Here is a 15390-nt window from a genome sequence, read left to right as displayed (position 1 = left end):
TACCATTGGATCCGAAGAAGTCCGCCATGCATAGCTCCTCCTGGCTTTTATTCGGTCTCGCAGCTGCAGTCTTCGCCCAGGAAGAACAGGACCTCAATCTTTTCCACTATGGAAGACGAGGTCCTCTTCTAGGAACTTCCTTCGGCACGCCCGGTGTGAACGCAACCTTTGACTATATCGTTATTGGAGGTGGAACTGCTGGCTTGACTATCGCGAGTCGTCTTGTCCAGAGTGAACGATTCAGCGTAGCGGTCGTCGAAGCGGGTGGATTCTCCGAGATTGATAATGGCAACTGGTCCGTCGTCCCTGCGTACGCCCGAGGGCTCTTTTGCGGGGACGCCCCCGAGGCGTATCATCCGTTGAACGACTGGCGCTTCAAGACGCAGCCACAGCAAGTCCTGGGTGGCCGTGTCTTCCACTGTGCGCACGGCAAGCTCCTAGGAGGCAGTTCCGCTCAGAATAGTATGAACTATAACCGCCCCACCAAGGGCAGCATGCAAAAGTGGGCAGAAGAAGTGGGTGATGAGAGCTACACCTTCGAGAACATGCTGCCGTGGTACAAGAAGTCTGTGCGCTTTACTCCGCCGGACCCGACCATCTGGGGTGGTTATGACATTCTGCATAATGAGGACGCCTTTAATAACGGCGGTCCTCTTGAAGTCTCGTCGGGAAATTGGATCGACCCGTTGGCTAACACTGTACGCAAAGTTCTGACCGATGGGCTTGGGTTCAAAGAGACGGAATTCAACAGTGGCGGCCTGCTAGGCTCTGGATTCATGAGCCGAACTATCAACCCGAAGAATGCCCATCGTTCCTCATCCGAGTCCAGCCTTCTGCAAGAGGCACTCGACAGTGGGAACGGGCTGACAATCTACAAGAACACGCTCGCCCAGAAGATACTGTTCAACGGCGGAGACAAGACCGCTTCCGAGGTCCTCGTCTCAACAGCCGGCACATTTGGGACCTCAAACCTCGATTTTTACCTCAGGGCTCGCGAAGAGGTGATAGTATCAGCGGGACCCATACAGTCTCCGCAGCTGCTCATGGTCTCTGGTGTTGGTGAATGCGAACAACTTTCTAGATATGGTATCCCCTGTGTCAGCCACCTCCCAGGCGTCGGTAAGAACATGCAAGATCACCCTGTCGTGATTACAACGTGCCGTGTGAACGAGCAGATGGTGCCTGTCTTGGTGACCGAAGAGGCATCAGACCAACTGCATGTCCGACAATATATTGAGAACGCCAGAGGGCCGTTGACAATCGTAGGGCCCGGGTACTTTGGCTTCGAGAAGCTGCCGCAGCAATATCGTTCCCAGCTATCTGAGGAGAATCTCAAGAGCCTTGCAGACTTTCCCGAGGACTGGCCCGAGCTTGAATGGGCACTTAGTGGCGTCAGCCGAGGCACCGATGCTTCTGAGGGAAACTACATCATTGCCATGGGATCAATAGTTCAGGCTACGTTCTCTCGCGGAATGGTCTCGTTAGCCAGTCCAGACATGTCCACGCCGCCAATCATTGATCCACAGTGGCTTGCTGACCCAAGAGACATGAATACTTCAATCCAAGCGTTCAGGCGCAGTCGTGAGGTTTGGACCCATCTTGCTGAGGTTGGAGTTATCGACCTGGAAACGTGCGTGCCAGGATCCGAAGTGGAGACGAATTATCAGGTGCGCGAGTTCCTCAGACAAGATGTGTCGGCGATCAACCATGCCTCATGCACGTGCAAGATGGGACAAAAGGACGATAAGATGGCAGTCATCGACAATGCGGCCCGAGTCTTTGGAGTGCAACGCCTGCGGGTTGTTGATATCAGCAGCTTTCCCTTCCTGCCACCGGGTCATCCGCAGGCAACTGTCTACGCCCTGGCTGAGAAGATTGCAGATGAGGTACTGCAAGCAAGCATTAATTTCAGCTCATAGCTGTGGTGCGGTGGACTGCCCTCGTGTGCCGACTTTGGGGTTTTGTATATAAACCATTCTTAAAAGATCTTCTGGACCCTTCCTAGACACCAGTCTCTAAGCGTAGCCCATCTGTTGATCATGCTGCGGAGGGTGCCGTAGTCAATGCTTGACTCATGGCTAATCACTCCGGGCCCCGAGGAGACATCAATCCGTAGCATTGCTTTCATTGGTTGGGTATTGTCGACACCAGAAGAATATCTGCGTTGTCTGCTGAGTGAGAGTCTCAAATCTACCCCGTCCTCAGACATAAAGAAGAAAAGCACGTTGAACATTCGAAAAACCCATTTATGAGATACAATACAAGTGCACCACTTGGTGCATGGAAACAGACACCAACTTTCTATCTGTACATAATCCTTCGCAATTGCAGGTTCCAACCATCTTAACCATCCACCTCTTGCCCAGTCTTCGCCTTTCTCACTCTGGCAGTCTCCCTTTCCCATCCAACAACAGCCCCATGTGAACAGTCACTGCATCCAACCCAAAAAAAATCCCGAACCCGCAAGTAACAATTTTCGAGTCCCTCATCACGATGTAGGAACTCCTCCTAAGCAACGACCGCCCCCTCGCGCAACAACTCCTCCGCGGTCTTAATCTTGACATCCATAACCCGCAGCAGGGTGTACTTGTGCTTGCTCCGGATCATCTGCACGTGCCGCCGGCGGCGCTTCGTCTTCTCCTTGACGCGAAGGGGCTCGGAGTCGACGCCCACGACGCGCACGCGGCACTCGTACAGCCGCTCATCGACGTAGGGGGCGCCCTTCAGCGAGAAATCGCGCGACCCCAGCACGGACGCCCGGTTGAAGCGCAGGATGTCGCCCGGCTTCACCTTGGGCATCAGGAAGGGCAGGCGGATCGAGTCGCCCTGCGTCAGCAGGTAGGGCCGGTCGTGCAGGTGCGAGATGATGTAGTGCGGCTGCTGGGTGGTGAGTTGCGGGAGCTGGGCGAGGAGCGTCGGCGTGAGTTGCAGCGGCGCGGTGAAGGTTGGGGCCACGGGCTTTTTGAAGTCGATGGTGGTGGAGGAGGGGGGTTCTTGAGGGGTGGGCGCGGGCGTGGAGGTTTGGGCTCGTGGGGTCGCGGAGAGGGGGGATTCGGGGTGTGTTTGTGTTTGTGTTTGTGTTGTTGTTGTTGTTGGTGCTGGTGCTGGTGATGCGGCGCTGCTGTGAAGACAGGCCCGGGCGACGGAGAAGCGTGCGGCGGCGGCGCATGGTTGCTCCATTATCGGGAGGGCGAAGGCCCTGGCGAGGGCAGTGCGGGAGAACATTTTTGATGGTCGTGTGTATCTGATGAGGCTCACTTGAAGGCAAGCAATAGCGATTGTTCCCTACTTTTTGGTCAATGGGGACAACCAACCGATCCAGCAAACCAGAAGCGCTTTCTTTCCACAGGAGAGAGAAATTCCGGACGGTTGGACGGTTGGACGATAAAGTTGGGCCACGTGACTTATTATCGGTCGGCCCGCCAAGCCCCTCCCTCTCCGAACTTTTTTGTATTCAATCCTTCCCTTTTTGCTTGCTGGCTTGCTTGCTTGCTATTAGACCTCCCCCCTTTTTGTTGATTTTGTCGTTGGCCTTTGCCGCTTTCTCAACATGGTATGTTGCTGCTGATTCGATTTTGTCCTGAGGGATTTTCTGCTAACGATTTATTCTTCCACAATGAACAGCCTCAGAACGAGTTCGTCGCACCTTTCTCGAGCCACCCGGCGAAAAAATTATTGACCATGGTGAAAACAGGTATATCGAACGCTGGACGAAACAGCACGGGAAGCGTCTCGATCACGATGAGCGCGCCCGCAAGAAGCAGGCCCGTGAGGTCCACCAGCAGTCCAAGGATGCCCAGAACCTGCGCGGTCTGAGGGCCAAGCTGTACCAGCAGCAGCGCCACAAGGAGAAGATCCAGATGCGCAAGCGCATCAAGGCCCAGGAGGAGAAGAACGTCAAGTCCTCCGCCCCCGAGGAGCCCTCCAAGACGCCCCTGCCCCAGTACCTGCTCGACCGCTCGCAGGCCACCAACGCCAAGGCCCTGTCCAGCGCCATCAAGGACAAGCGCAACGAGAAGGCCGCCAAGTTCGCCGTCCCCTTGCCCAAGGTCAAGGGCATCAGCGAGGAGGAGATGTTCAAGGTCGTCAACACCGGCAAGAAGACCCACAAGAAGTCCTGGAAGCGCATGATCACCAAGCCCACATTCGTCGGCAATGACTTCACCCGTCGGCCCGTCAAGTACGAGCGCTTCATCCGCCCCATGGGTCTGCGTTACAAGAAGGCCAATGTCACGCAGTACGTTCTCTCCCTCTTCCTATCGCTTGTGTGTCGTTTCGATTCTCGAACGCCACTTAGAACCGATCGGGGATTTGTCAAGCACACCTTCCGCTAAATACTAACGCTATTATCTTCAATCTTCTCAGCCCCGAGCTCGGTGTCACCGTCCAACTCCCCATCCTGTCCGTCAAGAAGAACCCCCAGAACCCTCTCTACACTCAGCTGGGTGTCTTGACCAAGGGTACCGTGCTCGAAGTCAACGTCTCCGAGCTGGGCCTCGTCACCACCTCCGGAAAGGCAAGCTACCACACCCCTCCTTTTCTATGCATGCGGGGACCAAAACTAACAGCAAGCAGGTCGTTTGGGGTAAATATGCCCAGGTCACCAACAACCCCGATCTCGACGGTACTGTCAAGTAAGTTCCCTGCCTTCTCGACCTCTCATAACCCTCGTATCCTAACCATCCCTCACAGCGCCGTCCTCCTCAACTAAATTAAAACCCCGTTCTCACCCTCCCATGTCAACGCTCATGACAACAACGGCTCTTTCCCCGTCTTTCCTATAACCTGCGTCGGTTTGTGCTTTTTCCATCGTACCGTCTCGTTGCGTTTGTGCTTCAAGTGAAGTGGATTTTCTCATTGGGGTGTGTGTGGCGTTAGTGGCGCGCAAAGTGTGCTTGCTCGTTTCTTTTGATCGATCTTGTCTGAAAAGAGATTCCCGTTATTTGAATCGTACCTCAACATACATACATAGTAGTTAGCTAGATACACAAAACGAATTTATCCTCCAGTTGATGAATTGATACTCAATCAATCGTTTCGAAAGTCATCTCGGAGACTTAAGAGCTGCAGGGAAATGCGGTTTACAAGTAGTACAGTACCTCAGTAACAGTTTATGGTCCTCTGAAACAGGTTGACAGGTCGCTCGTCGACCTCGTTGCTATGGGGTGTCTGGATCAAGAGAATAATCAAGAAACCCATACAAGCTGATCGCAATCACACTCCCTCTCCTACCAGTTCTTGCACCACCTCTATGAACACCAACACATTTCTCAACTTGTATCTAGAACATACAACACAATGCAATGCACCCATCGAAGAGAGAATTCAAACAAGTGTCTTGAGCTCGTAAAATATTAACGAAGGGAAACCATACTATTCCAGATTATTGAAGACGAAGAGAAAGATCTTTGTAAACCTAGTACAAACAACTCCGAATACACCATGCTCTCTTGCTGCTGGAGCTTTCCAATGGTAACCCCAACCAGATATAAGAAACGATCAAACAGGGCTAAAGCGCGACAGACACACACAATAATAAAATCACCCCTGGAAGCCGTCCCAGTGCTTGGTTGCTATCCAAAATAAGCGTGGGGGCAAAGGGTAAGAAGAAGGAAACGAGAAGAAAGGGTTGGTCCAAGAATGGGATAAGGGGAAACAAGAAGAGAAGAGAAGGGAGATGGAGGATAGAAAGAAGAAAAAGGTCGCAACCGTCATCCCAATCTGTGGTGATGGTGGACTAGACAACGCCGGGTTCAATCAGGATATCAAGATAATGGGTAATATACCAAACAAGTGCGGGGGCTTTCAATCAGAGGACATAGGGAATTATGTGAGAGGGTATGTATGCAGAGACACAGAGAGTATGACAGGGAACCACTGGGCACGATCAATCGGGTGTGGGTTAGTCTAGGGACCCTCTTCTAGGGCTGATTTGATCTTGGCAAAGAAACCGGCCGGCCAGGCGGCAAGCTCCTCGTCCTTCGGGATGCCACGGACACGGCAGTGGTTGACCACATTGACCAGGATCCGGTTGAGCATATCTTGCGTGACGGGGACTGCGGCCTCGAGCTGCGCGTCGGGGTATAGGAAGGGGTCGCGCTGGCTGAGGAGCTCTTCGACAGTGGGCCGGAGGGTCTGGTCTCTTTGAAGGCATCGTTTCAAGGTACGAACCAGACCGGGGGGTACGGGGACGCCTCCGATCGCGAAGCCGGGGAAGTCGATCTTCACGTTGGGGTTCGGGATGGCCAGGATACGTTCGTAGTATTTGGCGATCTTGGCGAACGGGGGCTGGCCGTAGACCATCTTGTACAAGATACATCCGAGACTCCAGACGTCGCTGGGTTTACCCAGCTTCATCATCTTCCCCACGCTTGCCGGCAAGCCGAGGGAGGCGTTGGAGTCAATCAGAGCCTCGGGGGACATGTAGTTCGGCGTTCCCACTTGCTGCTCGCGATGCACGTTGACGGTGTTGTCCTGGATTGCATTTGCGATACCAAAGTCGATGAGCTTCAGTCGGCCCTGAACAAGCAGGAAATTTGCAGGCTTCAGATCGGAGTGCACGACATTGTAGTCATGTACTGCTTGCACGCATTCGAGCATCTCCTTCCAGTAGTAACGGGTGAAATTGATATCGAATCGTGCATCCTCCGCGTTCAGTCGATAAGTAAGCACTTTTTCAAGGTCGGATTCACCGATTTCCATCAGTACACTCAAAGTGTGCTTATCCTGATTCAACTCCCAGTCAAAGAGACGCACGACGCGGTCCAGGTTCTCAAGCTTCTTGAGCAGATCGATCTCGCCTTTGTAACCGGCCAAAGTCACGGGGTCGACGTCTTCGAGATTAACGCGCTTCAGGGCAAAGATCTTGTAATTCTCAGCCATCACACGATAGACACGAGAGCTTCCTCCACGGCCAACGCAATCTAGCCGTGTGAAAGGCTTGTGGTTCACTGAAACTTGATTGCGCTTCTTGCGAGACTGAGATGCTGTAGCTGCTCCACCGGTAGCTGTGGCAGTTTCCAGAACAGACATTTTGGGGGGAGGCGGAGCTGGTCGATGAGGGGTATTGTTGCTTCGCGTGGCTAGGATTTTCCGGTCTGCGGGCGTCTCCTTCTCCTTCTCCTTCTTTTCTTCCTCGTAGACCACAGGTTTGTCAAGCAGGTTGAAACCTTGCGGTTTGACCCGCTTGAAGGTCGGTGGTGGCTCATTCTCCTGGTCACGATTCGAAGGTAACGTTGGCGGGGGAGGTACTTTGAATGCCGGCTGGTCCTTGGCGCTCGACGGTTTCGATGATATTTCCGACGAAGAGCCAGGGGTGGACTTGGAGTGGGAGCCATACGACTTCGGAGAAGACGATCTGGAAAATAAGCCGTCGCCAATGACATCCCGGTCGCGGTGTCGGTCACGGCGTTCCTCGCTTCTCGTCGGCGGGCTCGGGTCGGCCCACGAGACTTTGGGGGAGGAGGATTTCGCTGTATTCTTGTAGTGGTAGTGGTCGTTATCGTTATTTTCATCATAATCGGTCTCTCGGATCTCGTTTTCTTCACTCTGGCGTCGTAATACCCCTCTCCGCGCAGGCCCATTGAGGAAAGTACCGGTCAGTCGGCCGACCCGTTTGACGCGCAGTGAGCTGTGCATGCCCATATCTTCAATGTTTCGCGTGCGGAGCACGGATGCGGTACCCAGCCGCGGAGCATAGTCATCGTCGTAGCTTTTCTCCCCTGAGCGTGTCGCGCTCCCATGCTCCTGGTCGTCGATGTAGCTCCTTTCGGCCGATCGCCTCTGGGACGGCGACAGGGATGCAGGCGACCGGGTGTTGCTGCGCGATGCATTGATACGGACGCTCCGTGTGCGCGGTGCGGGCGTAATGAAATCATTCTGTACGTGGTTTCGTTCACTATGTTCGGCGTTTTCGGTCTGTGTTAACGGCGAGCTTTCTCTCCGGCCGCTGAGCGAGGGAGCGATCCGAACCACCCGGGGCGCGGGGCTTCCATTCGACTGCTCAAGGGGCGAGGTGGTGCGCGAGCGCCTCTCTTGGCTTGTACCTGCCGAGCCCAGGTTTTTGTTGCGTAAGCGCGGCGACAGGTCGAGTCCGTCTTCGTCGAGTAAGGCCTTGACGGACGCGCTGAACTTGGGTTCGGGAACCTCCTCATCCGAGCTGTCGCCGGCGGCATACTGCCCAGCGGATACACTGTGACGGTAGGCGAGTGAGTTGCGCACTTCTGGTGAGGTCCGTCTGGATCCTGAGCGAGACGCGGCGCGGGACATTGAACGGGAGGAAGGTTGGCGCTGCAGCCGGGTGTTGTACGCTGCTGCTGCTGCTGTTGAGGAGGAATGAGGAGAGGCCATCATGACAATTGGGGACAAAGTCGCAAAGACATGTCCACCAGAGAGTGTCCGGGCCTAGGCTCCTCCCAGAAGCACGATCCAAGTGCCTGCTGTGAGGGGTTAGTATGTCGAGGTCGGAGGTCGGGGTAGTTTTGGTGTTTTGTCGTCGTTTTTGGCATGGAAACATTGGAAACATGGAACTTGCGCCGTAATGCGCGAGGCTGGGAGACCCAAGTCACGTGGGGTTTACCCGTTGCCCCGGGCAATCGCGCCCCCAAACAACAATCGGCTGCCGCTGCAGTCTGCGTTCTGCACGGTACACACACACTACAATACACTGCATCAATAAAACAATTTCGATGCAATTTGGTGGCAGCATCGATACAGCCTGCATCTGTAGTACGGTAAATTGCATCAAACCTCCTTTCGATCTCGTGGTAATGCAAATGGAGTCGGAGGAGCGAAGTACGTCCTGCACTTTTAGCTACATATATAAACGCGCTGAATGATTACATATTAAATGCCCGCAAATCAGCATCACCGGCCATGCACTGGCCCTGCTGCACACCGCATCATCAAGTGTCTGGGCATTGTGTCATTCCTACTGTAAACCAATAACCATAGCGGTTTAATATCCTTATATGCTTGTTCAATTACATCTGCATACCCGAGATCTTCGCTCATACTTGGACTTGTGGATGTGGAGATGACACTTCTGCAAGCACTATATATATCTGCAGAAAATTTCGATGTCTGGACAGTCTTAATTATCATCCTCACATGTGTGCAATTTCAATAGAAGATGCCTAGCTACTTACTAGGCTCTTTGGCCATGAACTTGATCTTTGGGGGCCAGGGTGCAATTAGAAAAAATCGACCTTGCTTCAAAATTTGTATATGCATACTACAGCATTTGCATCAAACAAATGATTACTGCAACCAAGACCAGTTTTCCACATTTATTGCACACGGGACTCGACTTCTCCGTGCAAGCCTGGATTTGAGAATAGCCGTTCATTCTCACTCTCACATCTCAGATTTGATGTAATGGGCAGCTTGTCACGATTACTACGAAAAAGTTGCAAGAGAGCTATGGTACACCGGCCATGGCTACTACCAACCTCCTCAGCAGTCTGTGGGTGTGAACCCACCCAGATCACAAGTCGTGTCCTCTCAATCTCCAACGGTTGGCGGTCAAAGGGTGCCATGAAGAGACAACAAGAGACAGACCAGACACTGAGAAGATACTTGTCTTGTCGAAACTGCAACAGGTCAGACGCCGCTTCAGGATACCTGGATATCTAGGCCTCCCTCTTCCTTGAGTGCGAAGCTGTGCATCCTCCTTCTCCTTGTTTCACCTGCCAAAAGAGGCTTTCCAAGAATATCTGACTAGCCAAGTTGTCAACGTCAGCCCGACGCGTTTCAGCAAAGCCGCCGCGCAAAGCTCCTTCCGTGATATAATTAGCAGAGGCAGACCAAGTGACCTGCTAGGTAGTGTCGTTCTGAGGCACGACATCCTGATCGTCACTGCAAGTTGAATGGTCATAGCTTCTTGCCTGGAGAACAAGCCGCAAATTCTCCTGCACCTAGCCACATTTGGCACACCTGCCAGTATCGAGCATGGAGATGTGACGTGTGACCTACCGACCTTCCGCCTTAGAGCAGACGACGCAGTCCCGTCCTGGATTGCTGAAGTGGATAGGATATCCACCGATACACACCTGCCCTATCTCTTGTTTTGCGATTTCGATCCGGTCAAATCTCGGAAGGGAGACCCACACTCTGCTGATCTGCTGAAGCAAGACTCAGGCTGCGAGAACGTCCATTAGTATACTGTAGATGTCAAGTAATCAGCATGGGATGTGGCTTAATGGACATTCATCTTCACGAGCAACGGCAGCAGCAACGATTCTGTCCTGCTCGGACTGATAGCCCCTATCTGGATAACAGTACTCCGTAGAAAGCCGCCACGACAGTCTCGTGGCTTTTGACATAGGCTGGCCGCTGGCTGCACTTTAGAGTTTGGGACTGCCAGGGCAAATAGTCTTAGATCGGTTTTTTGAGAATGATCGATGAACCGTGGAGAGGCAAGGCTAAGAATAACAGGCCAGAGTCAGTGACTCAGTGGTACGAGTAGACTGGTAGTACGACGAGACTAGTCCCAGCATGAAACATGGCGACGTGAAGGTGGCTCTCTTCCGAACAGGAGAAAAGCAAAAATCAAGAGCGCACCGGTAGAAGCAAGAAGGCAAGCAGGCAGATCACCTGATATCCGCATCTCCCTCTCTGTCGGAATCTCTCCGTTCTCACGGACCACAACCGATTCCATAGTCTCGTCCAAACTGCCCCGACTTCTACCTACTATTACTATTAGCAACAGTGTACCATCGCGCCTTCAGCTTCTGGTCGCCTATTCCATTTTGGATTGGCTCAATTTTCAGTTGCAGGTTTGTTCTCCAGGGGTAACCCGGTCGGATCTGGTCTGGTCAGTCAATAATGATTCAAATCAGGCAAACCTCCGAGGTTCGCTCAAAACCGGGTCAAGTCAAAGTCTTAAACCTACACTTCCGCAAAACACATGACTCTTGCTGCCCCAATTAAAGTTCCTATAGTCCAGCACTGCACCACACTTCCGAGTCAACTATTTTGTTCCAGAGCTTGCACAATGGCTGTTAAGATTTGAGATGCGCCTTGACCCTTTGACTATGATGGTCACAGGTCACAGGGGGAGCGAAAGGTGGGGAGCAAGAGGGGAGAGGGGCATCCAGTCTGCAATTCTCTCCGGACTTGTGCTTCAACTAGGGATCGGGTAAAGCGGGCAGCCGGCAGCTCAGGCCATTGGGGGGAAACGAAGTCGAGGTGGGGACTGGAGCCCCCAAAAGAACGTAACCAAGGGTATAAGCACTTTGGGTCAGGAACGCCTGTTCGGGCAAAGATTACCCCCGGCTTCCTGGCTAGCATCGACAACACACCCATCTTGATCATCGAAAATCTAGCCCGCAGTGTTCTACGGTTCAGGTCTCACGCAGATGCATGGCTTTCGATGGATGGAATTGTTTGATTGCATTTCAGCTCTTGTTGCTGCATCCAAGCTTGTGTTTGTTCGTGCACGCTAACGACGGCCCTAGTTTGACTATGCATCCTCAGCTTTCTGTCCCTGACTAGGAACCCGACGCTAGAGCACCGACTAACACGCTAATGCTGCACCTTCCAATGCCTCCACAATTACCTCCTCCATACCAATGACAACACTCTGGTTGACTATGCACACACATTACATTACAGAGGCGTCATGATTCTGTTGGAGTACCTTTTTGGTCTGCTACGGGGCAGGTCGTACACCTGTACTAAATTGCTACGAACGCCTCCTCCTCGACAGGAGGTGATTGCCTAGCTGTCCACCACGCTATTCAGTAGCAAGCCACAGCCGGCTTGTTTGAACCTCTGTAGTGGTAACGGCAGTCCTTCCGCCAACCTGAGGGAAATTGAGGTACTATATTTGGGGCGTACAGAGGAAGACCCTTATTGACACCGACCACATACTGAGCCGCCAAGTCGGAAGATGCAAATTGAGCTCTGAGCTGAGTATCCAGAGCATGAAGTCGAGTACCAGTATGTACAGTCAATAGAGATAAGATCTATACTTGTGTTTGTTTGGGTTGAGTGGTCCCATTGCCACCCAATGGATGCCTGTGTGTTACTATGTACGGAGTAGGTGCATGTTTGCTTGATATTCCAATTTGTATTTCTTGTTTTTCTTTTTCACTTACTGCTACTCATTTCCTCTTTCAATTTTCTTTTGCTTATTTTTTTCTCCGTTGGACGTGAAATTCTGCAAGTCTCCGGACAAAAAGTCTGACCAGTCAACTTGCATCTGTCACAAAATCGTGTGGATGGGGCGATTGCTTATTCATCTCCCTCCTCCGACCCCTCCCATTTTTTTGATGCAGTAGACTTACTCTTAGGTTTCTTGACTCCTGCGCCTCTTTTCTTATGTCCGAACTCTTGACTTTCAGAAAAGCCCTCCCCAAAGTGGAGAGGAGCTGGGCTTGATGGGGGAGTTTCATGTTTTGCCCTTTTCCGTGGAAACTAAAAACTCTCAGGGACAAAACTCACAAAACACCGGTTGAGATGATCGTCCATGGGTCGCGTCCATGGTCGCCTTCCATTCAAGCCTGTCTGGTTCCGCTTCTCCCATACACGACCTGCTAGCCTGCTAGTCTATTATCCTACTACGGTCTATGCTTGTCGCCTTGTCGTCATTGTCCATCGTGATGCATGCTCCTGCATGGCTTGTGATGATCCAACACTCATCCAGAGTTCCAGACTCTCAATACTGCATCCCGTGTGGGTTGGCTGTCGGTCGCTCATTTCCCCACAAATCTGTGCCGATGATGATTTCTCGAGCCGACGATGCTGATGTCTGCGAGGCTAAGTAGTCGATCGGGGATGCTGACATTACGGTTTACGGCTGATGGTCTCCCTCCTCTCAGTCAATCCCGTTCCGACATGTCCACGAGCTGCTGGATTCCAAATTGCTCACCGTTTTTGCTCGGTGCCCTATCTTCAGACATTAGCGTCTTTAATGAGGGGCTTTTGCCCTGACAACGGTGCCTCCTCCAACTCTCCGTTGTCCGCCCACCCTCCGAGATGGTGGCTGGCTTGGGGTGCTGTGGCTTACTGGCCTACTGCTAGCCTACTGGCCTACTGGCCTAGCCTTCTTCTCCCCCTGCTTACGGCGTCCACTGCGTGGGCTAGAGAAAAAAAATAACACGGACGGGAAGGCCCATCTGTGACCCGCACAAAGTCGGAACTAATGCTTTCCTAGTTAGCAATCCCCCGTTGCCTGAAATAGTATTTTCTTTTTGTTTAGTCTGTTTCGGATGAGCCCACATTCAACGGTAGTCGGGTCTGGTTCGCTTCTCTAGTCTTCCACTGGCACCCGGCTGCTCCACCTGGCTAACCTGGTCTCGAAGATCCGGGTCCCTCGATCACAGATGGACCAACATGCTCTAGCAAGCTGCACTGCTCCATTCGTTGGTTCCAGACTGGGGGTTTGTGCAGGTTTCCATCGGCCCCCGGCCCAGCAGGCACGGGAAAGTGTCCCCCGTCCCCAGGGGTATATATACCTCGATGATGATCACCTCGTTTGAACGGACATCAAGCCCTTTGTCAGTCACTTCCTTTCGCTTGTCGTTTGGGGTTCTGTCTTTCATTTTGTTTTTTTCCCTGTCTATCATTTACACCTGTCTGTCGTTAACCTGACCAGGCTGCCCTAGTGCCGGCCATAGTCATCAGTTCTTTCCTTCTTTCTTATTGTTTTATATCGTTCCATCCCGATTGACTCGTGATCGACATTCGCTATTACCTTATCGACCTTTTCCTGATACCCCTTCGCTTCGTTGGCATCATGCGTTCCAGCAAGCTTCTTCTCCTCGCCGGTCTGGCGAACTATGTCCTCGCTCTTCCCACCAAGGACACCAAGGATCTAGACCCCCGCACTCTTGGTCTCGCCGTTGAGATCCTGTCCGAATTCGGCAAGGACCTGACGACCATCGTTGAAGATATCCTCGGCGGTGGAAAAAGCTCAACATCCGTCCTTGCTGGTATCAGTGCCCGGGCTGCCGCTGCCCTCAACGGAGGTGCCTTGGGTTGCAAGGCCGGTGCGATTGATGCCGACATCCGTGCCGAATTGGCCGCCTGGATCCGCGCTCATGCTGGATTCGAGGCTTCTCTGAAGACCGAGCTCCTCGCCTGGTGTGAGGGTGAGGCTTCAGCAACTCTCTCGACCGAAGTGTGCGCCGGGCTGTCCTTGTTCGTTCCTACTTGCGCCAAGACGGCTGCCGCCGGTGACCTTTACGTGACCATTGACGGTATCTTTGATGTCACCACCCTTGAGGCCGGCGTGGTTCTCAGCTCTTCCTTCCAGTCTTCGCTGTCCGCGTTCATCTCCGGCTCCGTCGGTCTTGAGCTGGATGCCAACCTCCGCGCTGGTCTTTCTCTTTGCGCGGGTGGTGGTGTTCATGCTGATCTCCACGCCGATCTCGCCGCCGCCTTGAAGGTCTGGCTCAATGGCTCGTCTTGCTCCTTGAGTGCCGAGCTCAAGGTTGCCATCCTGGCCTGGTTGGAGGGCAAGATTGAGACTGGTGTCGTTGCCATCGGTTCCATTCCCACTGGCGGTGTTACTGCCGTCTCCGTTGGTGCTTCCATCAGCGCCTGGATTGAAGGCGAGGGTGCTCTTACCGCGACTGCCCAAGCTTACATCTCTGCCTTCCTTGAGTCCAGTGTTTCTGCTGACATTGAGGCCGATGTTCAGGCCGTCCTCGAGGCCTGTATTGCCGGCAAGCTCGCCACCTCCGTTTCCGCCGATGCCCGTGCGGCCCTGGCCGTCTGGTTGTCCGGTTCCAGCTGCAGCCTGGGAGCCGAACTCAAGGCCGCTCTCTACCTCTGGCTCTCTTTCTCTGTCACTGAAGTCAGCATTGACATCTCCACCAGCCTTATCACTGAGCTCGAGGCCTTCCTTACCGGCACTATTGAGGCATCCCTCGGATCCAGCCTTCGTGGTACCCTCTGGCTCCTCCTTTCCGGCGAGAGCATCGTCTACCTTTCCGTTGAGGCCCGTGCCGAGTTGGCCGCCGTCCTCGGTGGTGCTGTTGACATCGAGATCAGCAGCAGCTTCAACCTCCTCATCATCGAATGGCTCACCGGCTGCAGCATTCCGGGTGCCCCCACCATCACCCCCGGCTCCGGTTCGACCACGAAGCTCATCTCCAGCCCATCCACTGCCCCCGTCGCTGCCTCCACCGCTCCCGCCACCCCCACTGGCGCTTCTCCTGTCGGTGGCTCTGGCTCTCCTTCTCCTTCGGGCACCGGTCCTAGCGGTGTCAGCCCTACCGATGTCACCGGTGGCCATGGCTCCGGCTCTGGCACCGTTGGCGGCTCCGGCTCTGCTTCTGCCTCTGGCTCCGTCTCTGGTCACGGCTCTGGCTCGGGCACTGTCGGCGGTTCTGGCTCTGCTTCTGCTTCTGGCTCCGTCTCTGGCCACGGCTCCGGCTCTGGTTC

At 53.5% G+C, this 15390-nt stretch overlaps 7 protein-coding genes across 7 annotated transcripts; 5 read left to right on the top strand and 2 right to left on the bottom strand.

Annotated features, from left to right (window-relative positions):
* Positions 1–26: 26 nt before the first annotated feature.
* Positions 27–1957, top strand: BO72DRAFT_506948 (GMC family oxidoreductase; the record flags this gene model as incomplete). The annotated part of the gene is made up of 1 exon (XM_040949247.1): positions 27–1957. One exon carries the CDS (start codon positions 27–29, stop codon positions 1917–1919), a length of 1893 nt encoding a protein of 630 aa, XP_040802655.1. The 3' UTR covers positions 1920–1957.
* Positions 1958–2224: 267 nt separating this feature from the next.
* Positions 2225–3335, bottom strand: BO72DRAFT_446862 (mitochondrial 54S ribosomal protein bL21m). Its single transcript, XM_040944397.1, has one exon. The coding sequence runs from the start codon at positions 3223–3225 to the stop codon at positions 2509–2511; it is 717 nt and encodes a 238-aa protein (XP_040802654.1). The 5' UTR covers positions 3226–3335; the 3' UTR covers positions 2225–2508.
* Positions 3336–3480: 145 nt separating this feature from the next.
* On the top strand, positions 3481–5009 carry BO72DRAFT_446860 (rRNA-processing protein NSA2). Its single transcript, XM_040944396.1, has 6 exons — positions 3481–3553; positions 3625–3635; positions 3695–4237; positions 4366–4516; positions 4576–4634; positions 4693–5009. Exons 1-6 carry the CDS (start codon positions 3551–3553, stop codon positions 4709–4711), a joined length of 786 nt encoding a protein of 261 aa, XP_040802653.1. The 5' UTR covers positions 3481–3550; the 3' UTR covers positions 4712–5009.
* An 898-nt stretch (positions 5010–5907) lies between these two features.
* On the bottom strand, positions 5908–8268 carry BO72DRAFT_374902 (serine/threonine/tyrosine protein kinase MPS1; the record flags this gene model as incomplete). Its single annotated transcript, XM_040941153.1, has 1 exon — positions 5908–8268. One exon carries the CDS (start codon positions 8266–8268, stop codon positions 5908–5910), a length of 2361 nt encoding a protein of 786 aa, XP_040802652.1.
* A 1008-nt stretch (positions 8269–9276) lies between these two features.
* Positions 9277–9750, top strand: BO72DRAFT_67048 (uncharacterized protein). Its single transcript, XM_040950600.1, has one exon. It carries the CDS (start codon positions 9376–9378, stop codon positions 9631–9633), a length of 258 nt encoding a protein of 85 aa, XP_040802651.1. The 5' UTR covers positions 9277–9375; the 3' UTR covers positions 9634–9750.
* Positions 9751–12558: 2808 nt separating this feature from the next.
* On the top strand, positions 12559–13181 carry BO72DRAFT_67021 (uncharacterized protein). The gene is made up of 2 exons (XM_040950599.1): positions 12559–12686; positions 12768–13181. The coding sequence occupies exon 2, from the start codon at positions 12803–12805 to the stop codon at positions 13097–13099; it is 297 nt and encodes a 98-aa protein (XP_040802650.1). The 5' UTR covers positions 12559–12686; positions 12768–12802; the 3' UTR covers positions 13100–13181.
* Positions 13182–13738: 557 nt separating this feature from the next.
* BO72DRAFT_352590 (putative cell wall protein) lies at positions 13739–15088 on the top strand (the record flags this gene model as incomplete). Its single annotated transcript, XM_040940702.1, has 1 exon — positions 13739–15088. A coding segment is annotated over one exon (1350 nt), but the record flags the coding sequence as incomplete, so codon positions are not given.
* Between the last annotated feature and the right edge of the window lie 302 nt (positions 15089–15390).

This window comes from Aspergillus fijiensis, assembly GCF_003184825.1.
Source record: "Aspergillus fijiensis CBS 313.89 unplaced genomic scaffold BO72scaffold_16, whole genome shotgun sequence".
NCBI lineage: Eukaryota > Fungi > Ascomycota > Eurotiomycetes > Eurotiales > Aspergillaceae > Aspergillus > Aspergillus fijiensis.
The sequence above is the reverse complement of the archived record's forward strand: the minus strand, read 5'-3'. Positions and strand labels throughout refer to the sequence as shown.

Coding starts and splice junctions, on each gene's coding strand:
- BO72DRAFT_446860 (XM_040944396.1), top strand. Junction 4,238..4,365: donor AAGAAGGCCAATGTCACGCA/GTACGTTCTCTC, acceptor CAATCTTCTCAG/CCCCGAGCTCGGTGTCACCG. Junction 4,517..4,575: donor TCGTCACCACCTCCGGAAAG/GCAAGCTACCAC, acceptor AACAGCAAGCAG/GTCGTTTGGGGTAAATATGC.
- BO72DRAFT_67021 (XM_040950599.1), top strand. CDS start 12,803: ATGGTCTCCCTCCTCTCAGTCAATCCCGTTCCGACATGTCCACGAGCT.
- BO72DRAFT_446862 (XM_040944397.1), bottom strand. CDS start 3,225: ATGTTCTCCCGCACTGCCCTCGCCAGGGCCTTCGCCCTCCCGATAATG.
- BO72DRAFT_67048 (XM_040950600.1), top strand. CDS start 9,376: ATGGGCAGCTTGTCACGATTACTACGAAAAAGTTGCAAGAGAGCTATG.